At 37.2% G+C, this 22,659-nt stretch overlaps 1 protein-coding gene and 1 pseudogene across 1 annotated transcript in view; both read left to right on the top strand.

The window, feature by feature from the left end:
• Positions 1–22,659, top strand: part of HEATR6 (HEAT repeat containing 6) — a 31,417-nt gene that overhangs the window by 7,204 nt on the left and 1,554 nt on the right. The window contains exons 6-19 of the mRNA XM_006924934.3: positions 986–1,087; positions 2,266–2,403; positions 4,358–4,656; positions 5,446–5,623; positions 10,411–10,617; positions 11,004–11,103; positions 12,928–13,283; positions 14,113–14,235; positions 14,608–14,694; positions 17,276–17,410; positions 18,136–18,258; positions 18,998–19,122; positions 19,933–20,029; positions 21,029–21,233. Coding sequence (XP_006924996.2) covers positions 986–1,087; positions 2,266–2,403; positions 4,358–4,656; positions 5,446–5,623; positions 10,411–10,617; positions 11,004–11,103; positions 12,928–13,283; positions 14,113–14,235; positions 14,608–14,694; positions 17,276–17,410; positions 18,136–18,258; positions 18,998–19,122; positions 19,933–20,029; positions 21,029–21,233 — 2,275 coding nt within the window. The remainder of the gene's footprint in view (positions 1–985; positions 1,088–2,265; positions 2,404–4,357; positions 4,657–5,445; positions 5,624–10,410; positions 10,618–11,003; positions 11,104–12,927; positions 13,284–14,112; positions 14,236–14,607; positions 14,695–17,275; positions 17,411–18,135; positions 18,259–18,997; positions 19,123–19,932; positions 20,030–21,028; positions 21,234–22,659) is intronic.
• LOC112473125 lies at positions 6,410–10,404 on the top strand (annotated as a pseudogene).

The raw sequence follows: 22,659 nt of genomic DNA, 5'->3' as shown, positions 1-22,659 counted from the left end.
TCTGCTCAGATATAACCACTGGAAACAATTTGTCCTACGTGCTCCCAGATTTTTTTTTCTATATATAAATGACCATATTTACAATTTTTAAATGGGATCATATTAAATACGCTGTTTTGCCACTTTCTTTTTTAATATCTTGGACCTCTTTTCAGTACCTATTCAGGACCTCTTTTCATGTACCTCATGCTTTCTAACTCTCTAGCTGGGAGACCTTGGGCAAGTTACTTAATATCTCCATGTTCCTTATCTCAGAAATAGGACAGATGATATAACTACCTTGTTAAGGGTCTTATGAGTAGTATGTGAAATAAAGTATTTAAAGTGCTTGGCAAAATGCATGCTATTATTATTGTTGAGTTTCACATGTTAGCAGAGGGTTAGCTTCTTATATATTCATTGTCATGATTGATGGAAATTCAAGTTTTTTCAGTGTTTCCACTGTTTCAAACAAGGCTACAGTTCACATTCTCTCCAAGTGGGGCGTATTTCTAAAGGACAGAATCCTAGAACTGAGATTTCTGAGTCAAAAATCAGTCTCGATCAGAAGCGCCCTCCAGAAACCTGTCCCCACATACATTTCTTTGCCTTTAAGAGCTGCTGAGGTTGCTGCAGTATAGATATTCCCTGCTTCTGATCTCTGCTGCCGTTTTTTCATTCCAGTCATATTCTTCCCACCAAACATCTCTTCCCTCCCTCCCCCTCCTTCACTCATCATTTGTACATGCTGGTTTATAAACTTTTATAAGATCACTCTTATTCAGTAAGAGCACCCTGTTCTTCTGGAAAATAATTAGTAGAAGCTAGAAGAGAAGATCTCTTCTTTGGATCTTCATCTCTACTTTCCCCACCACCCCACCCTTCCCATCTAAAGATTTTTTCATCACCTAAAGACTTTATCTCCATTTTAAGTGGTGCTAGAAAGTTGATACCTAGACAACCAAATTTCATTTATCTTTTAACTTAGTCTCCTTTCCCCCTCTAGTTGTTACAAAATGCTTTAAAAGGTATACAGTCTCTTTTAAATGGTGGGAAGATGAAATTGACACAGACTGATGACCTTGGAGCTCTTCTAGCGGTGCTAAAGGTAAGGCATTATCTGTTTAAACTCCATGTCCTCATTATGGTTAGTATCTTTCCTATTAAACCCCAGGAATAAAGACCACTTTACATTATCACTCCAAGGCTAGCTTTAGGGTATTTTTTTTTTTTTATTTAAGAGAAAAGCATAAAATGTTTATATTCAAGCATACTTAGAGTTAATGGGGACTTGGTTCCATAGTGTAGCAGTTAGCACGTCTGCTTTACACTCAGAAGGTCCTGGGTTTTGTGCCCCAGTGGAGCCATGGTCCATGGTCTACGGCCACACCACCCTGAACAAGCCCGAGGTCTGATCTCGGAAGCTAAGCTTAGTACTTGGATGGGAGACCACCTAGGAAGACGAGGTGCTGTAGGCATAAATAATAATAAATTAAAACAAAAACAAAACAAAACAAAAAACAATGGAGAACAATAAACCTTGCTTTAGTAAATATATTTTGACTTAGAAAGGGAATAGGTTATGAGGTATGATCTGTAGATAATTTTAGATTATTTTGAATCTCTTTGTACTTGAAAGAAGAACCAGAGTTTCTCCTTGGCTCTTGTCCCCAAGTAGTGGGCAGGCCAATCGAGATGTGTGTCAGTAGGCTGCTGTCTTTTGGCTTCTGAGCCTGTGAGTCAGTGGGCAAGTCAGGTCAGCCTCTCTGGGGCTCAGCTGTCTTCTTGTGCGCCAGGAAATGGAAAGAAGCTTTGTCCTGGCCTCAGATCAAAGCCATGTATGATAACTTAGCTTTATCATGATGAAAATTTTTATTCTTTCTCTGTGCCATCACCACTACTTCTAAATAGATAGATATCTGGATGTGGACATGAATAAGCTAAATATAAATGATAGATGGGTAAAAAAAATTATAGATAGATAAAATAATTGGATAAAACTGGTTAGGTAAATTTTAAAAATTAATAAATAAAAATAAGTAAATAAGTAAACTAAAATCAAGCCTAACTTGATCTGTACAAACCAGACCCACCTGGAGCCTGGATGAGATTAAATTCTTCTTTAAGTCCTAAACCTTCAAGCTATCTATTTTCTCTCATGTTTATTTCTTTAATTAAACTTCTAAACAATAATCTGTTTGTATGATCCAGAACACAATGAATAATTCTGGTTTCTGATTTCTGATTTATGTTTTTTGTGTGTGTTTCCTTAATCATCATCATTAGAAATCCATGTTTCATGGACTCCCTGGAGTAAACATAGAGATGCCCACGGTATTGTACCCCACTCCACTACCTCAGTATGATGGGCGACCACCTGTCAAACCGCAGCAATCAGAATCCAGCGCTTCTCGACCAACTGTGGTACATTTATGCAAATTTACATTTAAGTTGCAGATTGTTTTTAATTGCTTGCTGTGTGTTTTCTGTGATTTGCGTTACTACTGTGCCAAAGGCTCACACTGAATTTGATTCAAGTTAGGGGTTTTAGCATAGTAAATTTAAATTTATCACACTGCTAAAAATACCAGTTAGAGTATTTTATATTTTAAGATGTCTAAGTAGTATAACAGTTATAAAAAATAGGCATTCAGTTTACACCCAAAGCCAAGCATCTTCATCTCTCAAATGCTCAAGACCATAGGTCAACAAACTTTTTCTGTGAAAGGCTAGCTGGTACATATTTTAGGTCTCTGTTGCAAATGCCAACTCTGATGTCCTAGGGCAAAAGCAGCCATAGACACTGTGTTAACGAATGTGTGTGCTGTGTTCCAGTAAAACTTTATTTACAGAAACAGGCTGTGCACTGGGCTGGATTTGGTCTTTGGACTATAATTTGCCAGCCCCTCTGTGGACCATTAGAATCCACTTACCAGTCAGCTAACTATCTCCATGCTACTTATATTTACCAATTTCCCAGCCTTTCCAGATAACTGTCCTCTCCCTCATGTTTCTGTTGGAGAAGCTAGAATCTACAGATACATGGCCAAGGTATTACATCTAGAAATGTAATACCTGATAAAAATGCTTATAATTAGGAATTCTTTCACTCATTCACTTAATCTACATTTACTATACATTTGCTATATCCCAGATATTGTGCTAACCATTAATGATATAGTCTGTTTTTAGGAGTTTGGAGGAAAAGTGAAGATGGATAAATAAACAATTATAATGCAATATTATGGTTTCTTTCACCAGAATATTCACAGGGTACTTTGGGAACACATTCAGGGTACCTAATCAAATTAAGGAATAAGAAGGCTTTTTAAAAGATGTGGTGGCTAAACTGAGACTCAAGAATTGGTAGTGGTACATAAAAGGAAGGAAAGTGTTTTATTACAAGGGAACAAAAGGTGTGTAAACATAGGGAATGAGAGTGCGTGTAGCCCATGGTTAACTAGTTGAGCTAGAGTGTCAGGTACAAGGAGGGGAGGGTTGGGGCAAGTATGAAGCAAAGGCCAAGTCATAAGCATCTTATGTAGTATGCTAAAGAGTTTGGGCTTTTATCGTATAGATGGGAGAGATTCACTGAAGAATATTATATAGCAGAGTGATGTGATAAGATTTGCATGTTAGAAAAATCATTGTGGTTTGAGTCTGGAGCCACATTAATAACTTAAGTTGGAAGCAATGAGGATCTTTTTCCCCAAGTTCAGAAAATTCGAGAATACAGAGAAGAACACAGATTCCAGAGATATTTGGATGTCAGAAAGAAGGAAAAGAAAGAAACTGGCTTTTACTTGATACCTATACCTACAAAACCCCAGTGCCCTGAAACATGCATTATATGTAATGGATTAACATCTCTCTTATGCATCTAGAGTGGTACTAATTATGGATCATATTTGGGAGAACTGAGAAAACAGTCACTCAGGACATTTTCTGTAGACCTTAATTCTCTTGCAGAACACAAGTTGAGAAGGCTGAATGCTTTCACACTATGCAGTGTGTAAGGTCGGTAGCATTAGCTTTATACTTACAAATGAGAAGGTCAAGCTCAGAGAAGCTAAACGATTTGCCCAGGGTTACAGGAGTAGAATGTAAACCCAGGCCACAAGTTTTGCTCTGTCTCACACTTTTCATACCTTGCTTTGTATAGTCCCATAGGGTATGTGTAAGCACTTAAGATAGTGCCTGACATATAGAGTGTTAAGGAAGTGCTACCTTTTTTTTTTTCCCCTTCTTTTCTCTCTTCCAATCAAGACATATCGGGGACATATTTGGTAATTCTCAAATGAGAAAGTAATAATGATTCAGTTAAAAGCCGTTTTGAAATAGCTATCATATAAATGTTTTCATTTGCTTCTAACATCAGAATAAAAAGAAAAAATCAAAAGTAAAACCAAAGAAAATCCAGCAAGGTGAGGAGGAGGAAGAAGAATCCAATGGTGAAAAAGAAGCAGCCCCGGTCACTGGCCTGGGCAGAGTAAACCTGCATGAAGGAACCACTCAGCGTCTCTCCTCCCTGGGTGTCCAGAGTTTGTCATTAGATGGAAGTGGAGCTGCAGGAAAAGATCGAGTCTCTTCACCCTTCAGCTCTCCCAGTTGGAAAAAGCTCAGCAGCAGTGAGTCAGATTATTCTGATGCTGAAGGAGGCCTGCAGAGTAAAATGAGGTAGTAGTATTTTGTTATACTTTTATGCCTTATATTTTAAGTTGCATGTAAGTTTTTATAACTTTGCTAAGTTATATGACTGCTGCATGTGATTTAATTTGATTCTCATTTATGTGGGACTTTGCATTACTCTGCATTTTGCCTTGTTCTCTTGATTGGCCTTTGTACATGTAGTTCCTCTGCCTGGAATATTCTTTCTTTCATTTTCTTTTTGCCTTTTTGCCTTGTTAACCACTACTCATCTTAAATATGAGCTTGGCAATCATATCCTCTGAGAAGCATTTTCTGACCACCCAATTCTGGCTTAGGTAACCCTTTTACCTATCTCTGCTTTAATATTGATCTTGATGTGTTGTAGTTATCTCTTCAACTGTCTTCTCTGGCATTAATAAGCTCATCAAGGGCAGGGACTTGGTTTATGTCAGCACAATGCCTGACACACATGAGGATACTTGGTACATGTTTGTTGGATAAATGGCTACTCCGCAATGTCTCTTGTAATACTGGTTTCCTATCATCAAAATGCTGCCCTCTCATTCTCTATCTAGTTGTGTTTTATTAATTGTCAACTTTATCTTAATTTGTTATATAAATAAATTGCTTTAACATGTTTTAATTGCATTTTGAAAATATTATTTTTTTAAAATATCATGTTGCCATCTTTAGGACTTATTCAGGATGTTGAATTTCTCCATGTCATTTGAGTTGGCTTGAATAAATAGTATTTCATGCTTATATTTTTTAAAAAACTATTAAAAGACTTTTTCTTTCTTCTCTTGGTTATTAAAGGTCTTACCAAGCCAAAGTTCGCCAAGGAGCATTAGCTTGTTTTCTTTCAACTATAAAATCAATAGAAAAAAAAGTTCTTTATGGTTACTGGTCAGCCTTTGTTCCTGATACACCTGAGCTGGGAAGCCCACAGTCTGTCTCCTTGATGACTCTTACATTGAAAGATCCTTCGCCAAAGGTAAGGGCATTCAAATTCCAAGCATTATGCCAGGAGGAAAACTTTACAAGTCTTTATGGTTTTCTCTGCCCTATTCAATCTTAGCTGAATGCAGCTCGTACACCACCAATGGAAGTCCTGACTTGAGAACCACTGGGTAGGCGGGAAATGGTCTTATGTGGAAAACAGGTTGAGGGAGATCACACTGTCACTTCCTGCCCCAGGGCCTGCTTGAAGCCTGAGCACACTTAGTTATTGTCCCTTTTAAGCTGCACTGAAGCAGCTGTGCTTCTCTTTTATGGAAATGTTGATTGCCATGGTACTCATAATAGGAAAAAATAAAAAATGGCTTACTCAGTGAATATCATGGTACATAATGGTTATGAAGGATGTGTAAGGCTTATAAAAATGCTTATGACATTTCGTGAAAGTATACAATATAGAATTCCTTTTAAAGTGAATAGTTTTATTTAGGACAGTAGTATTTTTTGTAGGTTATACAAAATAACCTTGTAGGTTATTGAAAATACCCAGTATCCTAAGTAGTCAAACCAATAGAGAATTTTCAGATGGACTAAATTAATAGCAAATGAGAACCTGGGAGATAAAAGGAAAATGAATGGTGGCAAGTAAATCAATAATGAAGCCATTCTAATAATTGAAAGGAAAACTGTTATAAAGGCTAACATATATATTTAAAGACCCTCCAGCTGAGGGGAGCTGCACTAGATAGCCAAGGAGATGGTGCCATGGAGCAATTAGCAGGCCAAGTAAACCAGCTGCACTGCAGCTGAGGGGATGTGGGACATGCGAGTTTGGGATATGAGAGGTTATGAGGTCATGTCTAATGAAAGTGGATTGAAATAATTTTCATGATGTTTATGTCTTTATATTTTTTAAATGTTTACATTTGACTTAAGAGTGCCATGAGAAATTTTATGTACTGCAAAGTAGTTGTCCTTGGTTTGGGTTCCTTTTAGATATGTTCTTGCTGTTTAAATTCAGTGAACATAAGAAAAGTGATGAGTAATAAAAGTACAAAATTTCCTTCTGGGAGATGTCCTAGGTCCAGTAGTACAAAAGCCACTTGAAGGCCCTGGAGAAATGGAAAACTAGTCATCATTCTTAAAGAGGATTTTAAAAAGGTCAAAATAATGATTAAAATTCATCAGTTCAATGTAATGGCGAGTGAAATGATTATATCAATAGATTCTTAGCAGCTATTAAATTTAGAAGGGTGCAAATAAGTGTGATAATTATTGTGCACAAGAGGTTTGGAAGCATACCTTGGCACAATGTCCATAGTGTAATTAATTGTGCACCAAAACACATGGTAAAAGAAAGTTTTTTGGTAGATGACAGCAGTCTGAGAGGCTTTTAATGAAGACTTCTAGAAAGTTATATGTAAAAACTTAGAAGTACTAGTTCACGTAATTGGAATGGAAAAGCATTTTGGATTGATCAGAGCTAGATTAAGAGATGCAGCCATGTAGAAAGTCTGAGTGGTCATCTTTTTAGGTGCTCATTGAGTATAGAGGTGGCTGACTGAAGTTCCTCTTAGCCAGGATGAAACATGACAAGATAACAATAATGGTTCTTGTCATCAAAGTGTACAGTGATGATAGTATGAGTTCATGGCAGCTCTGATATGACCAGTGGTAGATTCAACTGAAAGCACAATTTTTACTAATACACTGAGAAATTTTCCAAAGAGAAATGGACTGAAGGAAAGTTGATTGGACTCTTCCTTTCAGAACACCAACAATAACAGATTACTATCAGGAAATTGGAATACGAAATTCTAGAATGGTTCAGTGGGAAGGAGAAAACTTAGAAATTCCTTTTAGGATTTGGCAATTTGGGAAATTGTCACATGTTTAGATTTTGGAAATGTGCTTCAGAAGGCACATCCTGTGCTTCCAGGTAGCATGGAGTAATCAGTAAAATAACGCAACTAATTTAAGAATTTCTTCTATATGATTTCCTCAGGTGTTACAAAGGTAGATTATATAGATATAAGTCCCATTGGGGACTCGATCTAAAGAACAAACTATAGGAAAACCTTCCTCTTGGTACCTTGAGAATTATCCTGATTTTCAAATTCCATGATGATTTATTTCTCTTTTTGAGAGCTATGAAATGTGGAAACAAATCAAAATCTAGATATTAGATGGTATAACTAGGAAAGAGAATAAAGGGTTAGAGTTTTTAACTGTCATGGAATGATAGGTAATCAGGTTTTCTCTTATGTGGCCAACCAAGAACAGATGACCTTTGCTTGGATCTCTCTGAATCTGGAGACTCTGACACAATGTTCAAATGCCTCTGTCTAAAAGGCAACCAACTTTGGAAGTGTGAGTCAATGAACTTAATCCTGAACATGTATGAAGAATAATGTACTTGGACAAAGCCAAAGAAGAAAACAGCCCAGTGCCCTGCATTGACACTTCCATGGTACCCACTCCCAGCAGTGATTTCTTCATCACCCTCCAGAAATACTCTGAGGCGCAACATACATAAAAAGGAAAAAATAACAATAGACTGAGCTATCTCAGCAGATATTTTTGCTACATTCTTAAGCAGTAAAAAAGGAAAAGTGCTTTTCTGTTTCTTTACCTTTGAACAAGCCTTCATGCCCAAGGCGGTGTAACTACCCTCTTGTGAAACCGAGCACTGGTGTTTATAACGTTGAAGTCTTTTCTCCATCATTGTAAATATTCTGACAGTAAAAACTTAGGAACAAAATAAGCTCTCTGGAGAGCTGTACCTCAAATGGTTTGCTTGCACATCAGTAATTTCTGCTGAAAGTGCTGATGAGAGCTGGTAAACAGTATATTAAATATTGATATAAGAATAAATGAAGCAGAACTTGAACTGGATTGTGTCATAAATAGCATTTTTATAACAAGAAAGATTTTAAACAGAGCTTAAAAGAAATTAAATCAGAACTATGAGAAGTATAATTTGATATAATATCACATTTCTATAAAGATTTTATACCTCAGTGGTGAAAAATAACCAATTTCAGTGACATTTCTTTTGTTTTCATCTATGATAGTCATGGATGCTTTTTCTCTCTTAGGGTACCAAAGTTAATTGAACTGAATATTTTTTATTTTTGAGCGTTGTTTATTTCCACAACTTGGTTTTTAATTTTACTTGGTTTGTGAGCTGTCAGAATTATGATTTTTAAAATTTCCATCTAAAGAAATGGAAGCTTAGCTAATATCTACCTTTTCAGTTCAGACAAGTCACCCATCTAATCAGGGGTTGGCAAACTGGCCTGTGGGCCAAATTGGCTCACTACCTGTTTTTGTATGACCCATGAGCTAAGAATGGTTTTTATGCTTTTAAATAGTTTTTTAAAAATCAAAAATAATATTTCATAGCATGTGAAAGTTATATGAAATTCAGTTTTCATTGTTCATAAGTAAAAATTTATTGGAACATTGTCACATTTATTCCTTTATATAGTTTCCCTGGCAGAGTTGAGTGGTTGCTCCAGAGACTCTGGTCTACAAATTCTATAATGTAAAATATGTACTACTGGCCCTTTACTGTAGAAGTGTGCCAGCCCCTGATGTAAGTTCTTGGATCAGCTGACGTGAGCACTAGCCAGCTAGTACACTCTCGTGTGCACTTGCTCATGCATTCAGGTGCTCTTGCTTTCCCTCACATATAATTTCCTAATACATTATCAACTTTCTAACTTAAATGATATGCTTAATTCCAAAGAATCATACTGCTGTGCTATAAATTTCTTCTCAAAGCAATAACTCTTTAGTTTTTTGTTTATGAAATGACTTATTTATTCCTCGGTTACTTGGAGATTATATAATTGAGAATTTTCTGAAAAACCTTTTTTATACTAAATTCAGATATGCTTCATGTTGAGTAAATGTTCAAGTTAGATCCTAGAATTATGTCAATTCCTGCTTTTCAAAAGTCTGATAGAAAGTGTTTAATTGGCATTTTTGGGTGAGCTACTCAGAGAGGGTACAGCATTTTTTCATATTATTATCACTTACACTTTATTTTAGTTAAATTGGCTTTCTTTTAATTATTTTCTTGTTTTCAATGCTACAAAAGTATCACAGTGTCAATCGAAAGTAATCTTTTAACCTTATGAAGAAAATGCATTGATGTGGTGACACTTTTCCTGACAAATACAACAGTCCTATGACAAAGGTGCACTTGTTTCCTTTTCATCCATCAATATATATTAAGGGTATTCTTTGATTATCAAAGACTCTCGCTGTAGGCAGTGCTTTTTCCTGCACCTAAGAATGAAAAATTTGGATCATTAACGGTGCCTGCCAAATCGAATTTACACAGTTCCTAATACCCTATTTAATTAACATTGAACACTCAAAGATGCTTTAGGGTAGAATATGAAGCAGACTGTCCTCAGAAATTTTGATATGAAACAGAATCTAGACACACGTATTTTTTTCTGTCCCATTAGCTATCCTCTCTTTTCAGTTGATCTTATGCTTGAATAAACTAGGACTCTAATCTTTAAATTATTCTCATGCTCATAATTTTAGGTTTTTTTACTATGGTGTAGCTTGGACTTATTCCTTACCGTAAGAAAACCTAACAGCAATGTGATTCAAGATTTTTTTTAAGTGTGAGGTACAGGTGGTCTAGTTCATGGCTACCTTTAGGGCCTGATAGGTAATCCCAGTGCCTTTATTCTCCTAATTAAAATAAGCCTAAATACTTTGAAAATTAAAAATGTATATAGGAAGAAGGGGATCCGGCGCCTGCTTTTTAACTAACTGATATAAATCATCCTGACATTTCAGACACGTGCCTGTGCTCTGCAAGTTTTATCTGCCATCTTGGAAGGCTCAAAGCAGTTTCTTTCTGTTGCCGAAGATACCAGTGACCACAGAAGGGCTTTTACTCCCTTCTCTGTAATGATTGCTTCCAGCATCAGAGAGTTGCACAGATGTCTTTTGTTGGCTTTGGTAGCCGAGTCATCCTCACAGACCCTTACTCAGATAATTAAGGTAAATATGCCAGGTTATATATCAGTAGGTTCTAGAAGGGGTTTCTCTGTTTCAGTTTTGTATAATGTTTTACATTGCCCCAGAGTAACTTGGCTTAAGAATATAACTGTCATAATTTTTAAAAAGATATTCTATTTGGACCTACTTGTTTGATCTTAGCTATCATCTGTATGTCCAAATAAATGATTTACTAAAAATACTCCTTTATTTTTAGTTTTAAGTTGTACCACTGAGCATACAAGTGCTATTCACCCTAAAAAAAAAAAAAAAAGATTGATTTTCAAATAAATGGGAAGACTTTTCTTTTGAAATTAAATGCTATAAAATTTTGTCTTTGTACTATGGCTCAATCAGGCCTTTTGACAAACTATTCTTGTATTTTGCAGTGCCTTGCAAATTTAGTATCAAATTCACCTTATAACCGTCTGAAACTCAGCCTGTTGACCAAAGTCTGGAACCAAATAAAGCCTTACATCTGCCACAAAGGTTGGTAGTAGTTTAAAACTATTTGCTTCTTTATATCAATCAAATCTAGATTGTTAGTTAAAAAAATATTCATAGCAATTGTGTAGCTCTATGATAATCTCTACTTACTCTTCTCAAGTTTTCAAGAGAATCAACTGTTGCTAGAATTTTACTTTTGACTCCTGAAAGAAATGAACTGGAAAAATTGTAAAGTTTAATGCCTCTTCGATGCTTCAGTGCAGTAACTAGAGTATCCCTTTAGAATTAGTATTAAGCCAGGTGCAAGGGGTCCCCCTCTACTGTATAATACTCACATTATTAGGCATAAGTAGAGGCTGGATGGACAGTCAGATAGACAGACATCATCTTTTTGGAAAGAAAAACTGGAATATAAAGCCTAACTTCTTTAATATTGTCTCCTCTGAATTTTAGATAAAATTCAAGAACCTGAAATCTCCACCAACTACAGGGTCTTATATCTTGATATTTTCTGACTTTTTTTCACACATAATATATTTGTGTTATATATATGTACTTGCCTTTAGAACATTTATTTGCAAGCTTCAGGATCAGACCACATTCTGATAAGTTGAGTTTTTCCATCACAATTACAGGACTTGAAGGAGGTGTGGGTGTTTTTTGTGACGTCGTGGGAAGGGTGCTAGACCCAGAATCAGTCTGAGGATCTGCAGCTCACTCCTATTTCTGCCGTCTCATACTCATGGCCCTCTCTGAACCCTAATGTCCTCCTAACAGGAAGAATTATACCTACCTCATAACATTTTTATGAGGCTTAAGTGAGATAATGATGTGTAGACTAGGTTCAGTTCACTCCTTTTACCAACATGTAAAATGGGACTCAGAAAGGTAAATTTTGCCTTAAGGTGTCTCCTCATCTTAGTGGCAGAAGTAAGATTAAAACAACCTGAGTCTCTTGCTCAGTCCCCTGCTTATTCCACTGCACCAGCTTTTCTTTATCTGTAAACTGAGGGGAGTGGACTACGTCTTATGGGTACCTTTCAAGTGTCTGCCTTTGTCTTCCAGTAAGTTTTTATTATTAAAATGATCAAACCCACAGAAAATTTGAAAGAATAGTACATTGAACACCTGTCTACCTCTACCTAGACTTAATAGTTGTTAATATTTGCCATACTTGCTTTCTGTGTCTCTTTCTACATAAATGTATCTGTGTATGTACGTATACATATGTGCGTGTATATATGTATATGTATGTGTATATATGTGTATTTTTTATATGTAAATATATTTAATAGACCTTTTTTCCCTTGAACTGTTTGAAAGTAAATTACAGACATGATATTCCACCTCAACATGCATTGCCTAAGAATGAAGACAACCTCCCAAAAAACACAAAACCATTCTTGCACCTAAGAAATTTACATTGATTTCATAATATCATCTAATATCTAGTCTACATTCAAATTTCTCCATATGTACCAAAATGTCTTTTATAGCTTAAAAAACAAAACAAAACAAAAAACCCTAGGTTCGTTCAAGATTGATGCGTTACATTTAATTTTTATGTCACTAAATCCAGAGTAATGCCCCACCTTTTTTTTCTTTCATGATACTGAGTTTTAGAAAAGTCCAGCCCGATTGTTTTATAGAATGTCTTACATTCTCAATTTGTCTGATTCTTTCTTTATAGTGTTGTTTAACTTATATTTCTGTCCCGTGTATTTCCTGTACACTGGAAGTTAGGTCTAGAGGTTTAATTAGATACAGATTAAACAAGGATGCCATAATTCTTAACTGCCTGCAGGGATAACTATGGTCATGACAGCTGTTCCTACGGTGATAGGTTCTTACTATTTCCTTTGACAGATGTTAATGTTCGTGTGTCAAGCCTCACACTCTTAGGAGCCATAGTGTCCACTCATGCCCCTTTACCTGAAGTCCAGCTGCTTTTACAACAGCCCTGTTCTTCCGGACTCGGCAATAGCAATTCAGCAACTCCTCACCTCAGCCCTCCTGATTGGTGGAAGAAAGTCCCCTCAGGACCCTTTCTGGACGAAGCATCAATTAGTTCGCCAAAGGGGTCTTCAGAACCCTGCTGGCTCATTCGACTTTGCATTTCCACTGTTGTACTTCCCAGGGAGGATTCCTGTTTGGGTCTTGATGCTGGCTCTGCAGCAGGAAGCACCTACGTACCATCCCCTATGCGATTGGAGGCCTTACAGGTAGGAAGTTTCCTTTCCTCATCTCTGAAATGGAAGCAATTATTCTTCCTTCACAGGGTGTTAGCGAATCTGAAAATGATGTAAAACCGAACCACATGACAGTGGTGTTAGTGGGAGTTGTATTTTAGGTGTGAGTTCTTTGTTGTTGCTGTTTTGTTTTGGTGGGAGGGGGGAGCTTTGGTTGTAAAATGTCAGTTTCATTCCTCTTTGTAAGCCATATTAGTCACCTCAAGTATTACGTGACAGGTGGATGTAATAATTCCATAGTAATTCTGAAGGAAATTGTATAGTTAATCTTTGATTTCTACAATATAATAAGTGTTTTATTCTCTATAAACTTTTCTTTGGTCTTATATCTGCTTAGAGACAACTAAATATAATTAATTATTCTTTCAAAGGGAGAAAACAATTCTGGATTGAAGTATTTGTTTTTTCTGTACTCAAATATAGTGTAAGACATGGATTTCGTCCTGGAATCTGCTGCTAATTATGGTTAATATTAAACGTGTCCTTTAACTTCTTTAACTTTTTCAGCTTAGTTTCTTCAGCAGAAATATTCAGTTAACACCTACCTCAAAAAATTGTGCTCAGGCTTAAATGAGGTAATATTGATAATCTTAATGAAACACATTTTATAAATTACAAAGCACCATAGATGTATATGAAGTCATCGATTTTAGTCAGAAAATAAAGATTATAGTTGTTCATTTTATTCATCATATTTCACCCCTTTGTTAAAGTGTGAGTGATTTCTGAAATATTGAAATACTTTTTCAGATGTTGCAGCCCTGCATTCAGGTCTTGGGGTTAATGCTTGTTCTCTTTGCAGGTATTGGCTCATCTGGCAAGGGGCTACTTTTCAGTGGCTCAGGTATACCTGATGGAGCTTGGAGAGGTGATTTGCAAGTGCATGGGGGAAGCAGATCCATCCATTCAGCTTCATGGAGCAAAGGTAATTTTCATTAAAAGCCATATGTTCTTTTCCTCGGTTTTCCCTTTCTATTCTTCCCTCTGGTACATGTTCATTGCTTCTGAGGTTTCTTCAAGAGGTTTCAGGTAGAGAAGTCATCATACATTCCTCTATTTTTAGCTCTACATATAATCCCAAAAAATTGATTTGGTAAGAAATTAACAATACTGTATATAGCTGGTGATTTTGCTCCTGGGAAGAATGCCTCTGACACAGAAGTTACAGAGGAAAGAAAGAAAATCAATTGGAAATTATTTTACTCCTTGATTTGATGTAATCTCCAAACTGAAGTAGTCTTTTACCTTCATAGTTCTAACATTCTGCTTTGATAATCTATTTCTTTTATCTTGACAGCTTCTGGAAGAACTGGGTACAGGCTTAATTCAACAGTATAAACCAGATTCTACCATAGCACCTGATCAGAGAGTGCCAGTCACCTTGGTAAATAAATGTCAATTCATAGTTTTGCCTTTTCTTAGTGCTTCAGTCAGTTTTATATTGAGGCTCAGTGATTAAGTGGAGTAGACACTATGGTTTCTTCCAATGTCAAAAATTATAGTTTCTAATCTAGGATGATATACTAGCATAAATAGGTTTTATTTGCATTTCAGTTTATTTGCAGTTCAATATGTGTTAGGATTATATGTAACATACAGTCAGCAGTGCAAAAAACAGTATTCCTTTTGCATAAAAACCTAGTTTGGTTACTCAGCCTGCCCAACAGTCAGACTAGAATGGTGAGAACAGCCAACGATTTAGAATCAGAAGGCATGAGATCAAATCTAGCAAGCACCACTTAATGGATATGTGATTATAAGCATAATTTCCTCATTGTAAAGAGGAATAAAACTCCTTAACTCATAGGGCTGTTGGAAGATCGAATGAAACATAAAGATGCTGACAAATTGTAGCTGCTCAATGAATGTTAATCCCCTTAACTCCTTCACTGTCGCAGCCTCGCCACAATTCCTGTTAGATTCGTGTGATCTTAGGTTGTTTGTGGCCCCCACACTGTCTCAGTTCTTTGTGGGAGGAGGAACACGTGGCCTCAACAAAAAAGTTGTCTACTTTGTGTCAAAAGAAAAATCATCTCAACATTAGTGATATTTTCTCCCTGTGCCCCCCTTATCCTGCTTATTTTTTTTCCCTTCACAATTTCCATCATTATTGTAGTGAATTAACAAAGTCTAGCCCTAGTTCCTCCCTTAGTGTACTACTAAAGCTGAAATGTCACCATTTGCAGGGAAATGGGTTGAGCTTTGCCATTAGACAGACCTAGTTTTGAATCCAAACTACTCCCCTTGCTCATCAAGTGACTTTGGACAAGACTCTTAACTGTTCACACAGGTATCGTTTCATTTGTATAAAAGGGATATACTTTCCATATTATCTTTTGTTGAGGAATAAATTATCCTAAACACTGAGCAGCTTAAAACAATATACATTTATTTTCTCACAGAGTTTCTCTGGGTCAGGAATTGAGAGCAGTTTAGCTGGATGGTTCTGGCTCAGGTCTCTCATGACATTGTTAGTCATGATGCTGGCAGGGGCTGCAGTCAGCCGAACTTGATAGGGGCTGAATGATCATTTTTCAAGGTGGCTCACTCACATACCTAGCAAGTTCGTGCTGGCTGTTGGAAGAAGGCCTCACTCGCTTCCTCCCCATGAGGGCCTCTCCAGAGGGCTGCTTGAGTGTTCTCTCGATATGGCAGCTGGCTTTCCCCATAGCAAGTGGATCGAAGAGAGAGAGAGGCAAAGGGAGAAAGAGAGAGATGGAGAGAGAAATACAGGGTTTTTATGACCAAGCTTCAAAAGTTGTTACAATGTCATTACCACACCATGGTACACAGGTCAGCTCAAGTTAGAGTGGGAAGGGACCACTTCCTAAACATTAAGAGTCAAGAATCGCTTTGGGTCATCTTGAAGGTCAGCAACCACAGCTATCCACATTCTTCTGGTTTGGGATGGGGAGGGCCCAGACTGGGTTTCCAGAAGCTAGACTTGTGGGGAAGACAGAACGGGTACACAGGATACACAGCAAAACTCAGGACTAAATCCGTGGGGCAGAGGAGACACCCAAACCCCAGAAAGATTTGCAAATGAACCTGAAATCCCAGGGATTTAATAAAGCATGGGAAGGAAATTGGTAAAGGTACTCTTTGGATGCCTACCTCAAGGGCTTTGAAGTGAGGTAATTCTTCAAAGTGCTTAAAACAGAGCCTACTGCTCAATTTGAGTCTCTGCTATGCACTAAGCACTGTGCTAGGAACTTTACACACGGTATTACATTTTATTATCATACAAACTCTGCCAAATGGATGTCTATGCCTTGTTTTACTGAAGAAGAACCAAAGGTTAGACAGGTTCCATGACTCACCCAGGATTGCAGAGATAGGAAGCATCAGCGGAAAGACTCAACTCCAGCTCTGCCTCTGGATCCCTTGCTCTTTGGACTCTGGCATATGGCTTCTGAACCACTCTGGGACCCTGATCTCTGTGCCCACGAGGGATCAGATTGAAAGAGTCCCAGCTGGGTGTCAGTGATCTGGATTTTAGTCCAGCTCTACTACCTACTATCAAGTTACATTATTTCTTTGTGCCTCCGTTTCCTTGTGTGAATATGGAGATAGTGATATATACTGCAGTTAGTTGTGCAGAGGGTGATATGAGCTGATATGTGTAAAGCACTTAGAACAATACCTGGCATATCATAAGTTCTCTAAAAAACATTAGCTGCTACCGCTATTGTTGTTACTATCATCATCTTCATCCTCCTCATTATTATACCTATCACTTTTTCATGGTAGACTGTAGTTTCCCAATCAGTAAAATGAAAGGATTCAGTTAGTTGTTTTTTAAAGTTCTTTTCATTGCTGTAGAAGAAAAACTAGCAAAAGCATTTACAAAAAGTTTCCACTGTGAGGAAAACCATTTCATTACTTTGGTCACTGGGATAGTCTTAGTGTCGCCTTAGGTCCACTGCTGCTTCTGGGCTGTAGTTTTAACTGTGCCCCTATTCCAGGTGGTGCTGTTCTGGACTATGATGCTGAATGGTCCTTTACCCAGAGCCCTGCAGAATTCAGAGCACCCGACTCTGCAGGCGAGTGCCTGTGATGCCCTGTCTTCCATCTTGCCAGAAGCCTTCAGCAGTCTGCCGGTAACTTTAGAAGTGTTTTCTCATCTTTAAATCATGCCCCTGAGTGTCAGAGCTTGAGTTTGACTTTGATTCTTTTTTGTTTGGACCAGTATTCAGCATTATTTCTGAGGAAAAGGTACTTATTCTGCTGGAGTGTGGGGCGAGGGCAATGGGAAAACTGAAAATCTTAATGTCTCAGGAGAGCTTTTCCTCCCTGTGCTTAGAAGGTGGATGGTAGAGGTGTAGGGAGCAGAGTCTTTGAAGTCAGAGAGATTTCAGATATATTTCAAATCTAAACATTAGAAAGACCTGGGTTTAAATCCTAGCTCTTTCACTTCCTGGATCTTTGATTATCTTAACTTCCCTAAAACTGCATTTTATCATCTATAAAATGGGAACAACATGAGTAATAACATGAAGTACATGAAAATACTTAGCTGGTACCCAGCACCATAATGGTATCCAACCTGTCCTTTCCTTTAGTCCTCAATGGTATTTGCATCTGTTCTTATTTATATAAATGAGCTTTTATAAAGAAGGCAGCTTTAATGAAGTAGAATAAAATGACCTAATTCATACAGTTGTAAAGGTTAAGTGATCACAGATTCTGTGTGTGCCCTGTACCAAGTGGGTACTCAGATAATAAGGAGTTGTTTCAACTTCCGAATATGGACTCAAACACAGACCTGTCACAGTCCCTTGTTATTTCATTCTCACTTTTTCTTTGCCAACCTTTCTCATTGCAGAGTGACTGGCAGATCCTGTGCATCACGATGCTGCTTGGGCTGAACGACAGCAAGAACCGTTTAGTGAAAGCTGCGGCTTCGCGGGCCCTTGGAGTCTATGTGCTTTTCCCCTGTCTCAGACAGGTCAGAGTGAGCCTGTATAGCTCTTCTGTGTCTCTTTTGTAGTCTCTAGCAATCTTTTTTTTTTTTTTTTTTTTTGAAAGGGTGGATGTAGAGCTTCTGAGTTAGACAGTAAAGAAAATTAAATTGCTTTGTAAGCTAGTTTCCTTAATTGCTACTAAAATATGGTAGTACCGATAGTTAATTTATTTTTAATTAGCACACTGCCCAGGACCCTAGGTGCCCAGTAAATGTTTAATGAACAATTGGGAAAAAATAAGATGAGACCTTACCATGTGATAGTAATAATTTAGAAGGCTGATTTTTACTAAGAAGGAAATAAATTTCTCCTTCACTCTTACTTGTGACATTTATCTCACTGAGAAGTATGTAAGTAAGTAATATATGTTTTGGAAATGTATTTCATTGTCAACATCATTTCTCAAGGTAGAAATCAATCCAAGCTCAGAATTCATAGATAACTGTCACAGGCTAGGGTATAAAATATTTATAAAAGCAAATCCATAGGCTCCTCAGGTGTGCATGGCACATGCCAAAATCATGGGAGAACTTCCCCTCGGATTTTAATGAGTGTTCAGATTGTAATATATAAGAATGATAAACTCAGTAAATGAGTTTTGATTTCCAAATAGAAATTTGTGGTAAAGACTTATTACTTTATCTGAAAATGAATTTGAGAATTTCCAGAGTAACAGTGTAAACTCCTAAAGTAACTACAGCATTTGTTTTGTTTATCTTATAGGATGTCATATTTGTTGCAGACACAGCAAATGCAGTATTGATGTCACTTCAAGACAAGTCTCTGAATGTCCGGGCCAAAGCAGCCTGGTCTCTGGGCAACCTGACAGACACTCTGATTGTTAACATGTAGGTGATTCAGCTTATTTCCCTTGGGTGACTTCTGAGGCTGAGGTCCCAAGAGAAAATCTTTGATCTCTACTATAAAAGAATTAGTAGTAATTCACCCCATGTTATGCAGTCAGTCTTCTTGCTTTGTTTTGTTTTATATTCCTTCAAGTAGTAAGATTAGTAAGCAGTTCTTGATATGTATATGTATAAAAAACTGTATGCTGATATAAGAAATACATCCACATTATAGAAAATGTGGAAAATATGAAAGTACATATCTAAAACCTTTGAAATGGTTTCCCAACTTCTCAAATATCACATTTTCATTTTTTAAGTAATATATTTACAGGTTATAGAAAAAGTTCAAACAGTACAAAAGCCTTTCTCTTACCTTAATTGCCTCATTCCCCTCCCCAGAGGCAACTGTTGTTATTTATACACAAGTGTTCAGCTTTTTGTTGCTTAACTCTAACATACAACATGTATATGCATTCTCTTGACTTTTTATAAATCATTATTTATTTTACACAATCATCACTTTGCAATGATTATTTAACCATTTTTCTCTTATTGAACATTTATGTCGTTTTAGGCTTTGATATGCAGTAAATATTTTTGTGCATGAAATCTCCATTTGAGATATTTCTTTTAGTTATATTCCTAAATGTGGTCAAAGGGTATAAACTATAAGTTCTTGGTATAAGCTGAACAGATTTGTTAAGCTGTTTTCCTAAAGTTTTTATAGTTACACTAAATGAATATATTTGTGTATGTATACATTTACATGGGTTTTACCTTTTGACATTTTGCCTGCTTTGGGTGGAACAGGGAAACACCAGACCCAAGTTTCCAGGAAGAGTTCTCTGGGCTCCTGCTCTTGAAGATGTTGCGATCGGCTATAGAGGCATCCAAGGATAAAGACAAGGTAGACCCACAACAAAATCTAGTATTCGTCAGGTTGATACTTAGCGTATTATAGTTTTATTCCATCAGATCAATCCCTGTTTAAAGGAGATTGAGGGTGTACTTAGGGTAGAAAGTGGCTCACTCCACACTTATACAATTTCTTTGCTATCTTTTATCTCATGAAAAATATCAGTGCCATTTGTAATACTACTCCATGATAAGTCCATGTTGTTTTAATATTAATCTGATTTTTTCAAAAAAATCTTTAAGTAGAATTGACAAGTCAGAAAGATGAGCAGTCCTTGGTTTTGAATATCCCGTCAGGCAGACATAGTTCAAATCTTGGCGTGCCCTATAGTAGCTGGGTGCATTATTTAACTTCTCTGAAGGTCAATGTCCACATGGAAGTGGTTACATATACCTCATTGGACTCTGAGATATCTTATGTTAAGGCACCTAGCACAGTACCTGGCATAGTACCTGACCCATACCAAGTGCTTAATTTAGTACGATAGTTCTAAAAACCTGGGAAGCTCTACCTCAGACTAATTCAATCAGAATTTCTGGAGTTAGGGCCTGGGAATTGTTTTTTTAAAAAAGAAATCTCCTCAGATGATTCTAGTATACTACAAAGAAAAAGATGCTTTTCTCTAGTACAAAAATATTAGACTGGAATTTTGAAACCCAGCTTCTCCTCCTAGCCTTGCTGCAAACCAGCAGTGTCTCCCTGGGCTTTACATGCTATCTCTAAATCGAGATGCGTCTCTCTGAAGTCCAGTCTAACACAAAAAATATCAGGGTGAGAAGCTCTATAGAACCTCATCTTTCCAATGGCTCAGAGTGTTAACCACACAAGACCTTGTAGAGATCTGAGAACTGGCACCTTTACAGGCTGCAGTTTTCATTAACTCTCTTGCTTCAAGGCGTCTAGGACCTCCTGGGTTTTTTTAAGCTGAAATAATTTCTGAAACATCTTTTTGGCAAAATAGATTTCTAATGCTTTTACGTTTTATTCTAGGTGAAAAGTAATGCAGTCCGGGCCCTTGGAAATTTGCTTCATTTTCTGCAGCCATCTCATATAGAAAAACCCAGATTTGCTGAAATTATTGAGGAGTCTATCCAGGCCTTAATTTCTACTGTTCTAATTGATGCTGCCATGAAAGTCCGATGGAATGCTTGTTATGCAATGGGAAATGTATTTAAAAATCCTTCTCTTCCATTAGGTAAGAAATTTTCCTCTTCCCTCTAGTGGAAGTCCTCTTTGGACAACACACCCCAGTCGACACTGTTATTAAGATGTTTATCATAATATTATTTATCACAGTAATAAAAAAAAGAAAAGGAAAGATACTGATCATGGTATGTATATTCAGTGAGATACTGAGGCATTTTGTTGCCTTTAAAATTATGTTTGCAAAAAGTTTTTGATAATCTGGAAAAATACTTCTGATGTTAAATGAACTAGAACAAGATATGAAATTGTTTCTACAGCATGATCTCTCTAAACTGTTTAGAAAAAAGACTGAAAGGAAATTAGCCTAATTATTAACAGTGGTTGCCTCTGGGCAAGATGATGAGTAGGATTATTTTCTTATTTCATTTTTTAAATTTTCTACAATGAGTGTATATTATTTTAAAAATCGGGAAAAAAAATAAAGGAAAACACTGGCATGGGAGAAAGAGGGTATAAATTAGAAATCCTGTGAGCCCTTAGTACTAAAGTAGAATGCTGCATATAAGGACATCTGTCTCTAAGTTATGATGTGCCATGCACCTCAATATAGCATCAGTAGCTAATAGCTGCTTAGGCATATGGATCATAGCCTCCAAATCCCATTCACTTTAATTTCCAGCATTTGCCCTATACATTTGTCTTTGTGACAAGATTTGAAACATAGTGTATGTTCCTAGAGAGGAAAATCATTCTGGTCCAGCAGAGCATGCATCAAGTTAGGGGAATCTGGCTTTGCTTTCCTTTATTGCCAAGAGCATCCAGGCAGACCAGTCAGCTGGGAGCTAGTGGATAAATAGCCTCATGTCTTTTTCTATTAAGGAAAGCACCTAAAGTGGCTTTTAGAGTTGGCGTTCATTGAGGGTGGGTGTTAGCTTGGCTGTCTTCAGAGGCAACATAGAAGTTGGAAGGGCCAGGAAAGTTAGGAAAGCTCAGTTCTACTCTGCTGCTGATCTTGAGGAATAAGGAACCCCCCGCCCCCCCAAATGGAATAGGTAGTGGTATCTCTGACAAGGAGGAAAGCAGGCTGATTTTCTGGAAGGGAAAGAAGACAAAAATCTGGGCATCATCTTCTCTAAATTAGAGACTTGACCCTTTCCTTAATCTGAGTACTGATTCCTAGTTACTGCCTAGACAGTATTTTCTTTTTCTCTACAATAAAATGCATGACTTATTATGGCCAGATCAGTGTCTGGATGCTAATCTGAGTAAAAAAATATTCTTTTGCCAGCACCAGCAGGGCTGGGCAAACAAACAGTTGTGGTTTGCACACTGCTCAGATGTACCCAACTAAGAGAACGATTCAGTCCATGCTCCTCCCACTAAGCCATACCCCCTTAGGACAGCATCTTCCCAGAGAAGTCTCTTTCAAAGTCACCAAAGTCTCTGTTTCGGGTTGCAAAGGCCCTCAGCATGTG

The sequence above is a fragment of the Pteropus alecto genome, unplaced genomic scaffold (assembly GCF_000325575.1).
Source record: "Pteropus alecto unplaced genomic scaffold, ASM32557v1 scaffold98, whole genome shotgun sequence".
NCBI classification, from domain to species: Eukaryota; Metazoa; Chordata; class Mammalia; order Chiroptera; family Pteropodidae; genus Pteropus; species Pteropus alecto.
Note: the sequence above shows the minus strand (reverse complement) of the source record. Positions and strands in the feature narration are given on the sequence as shown.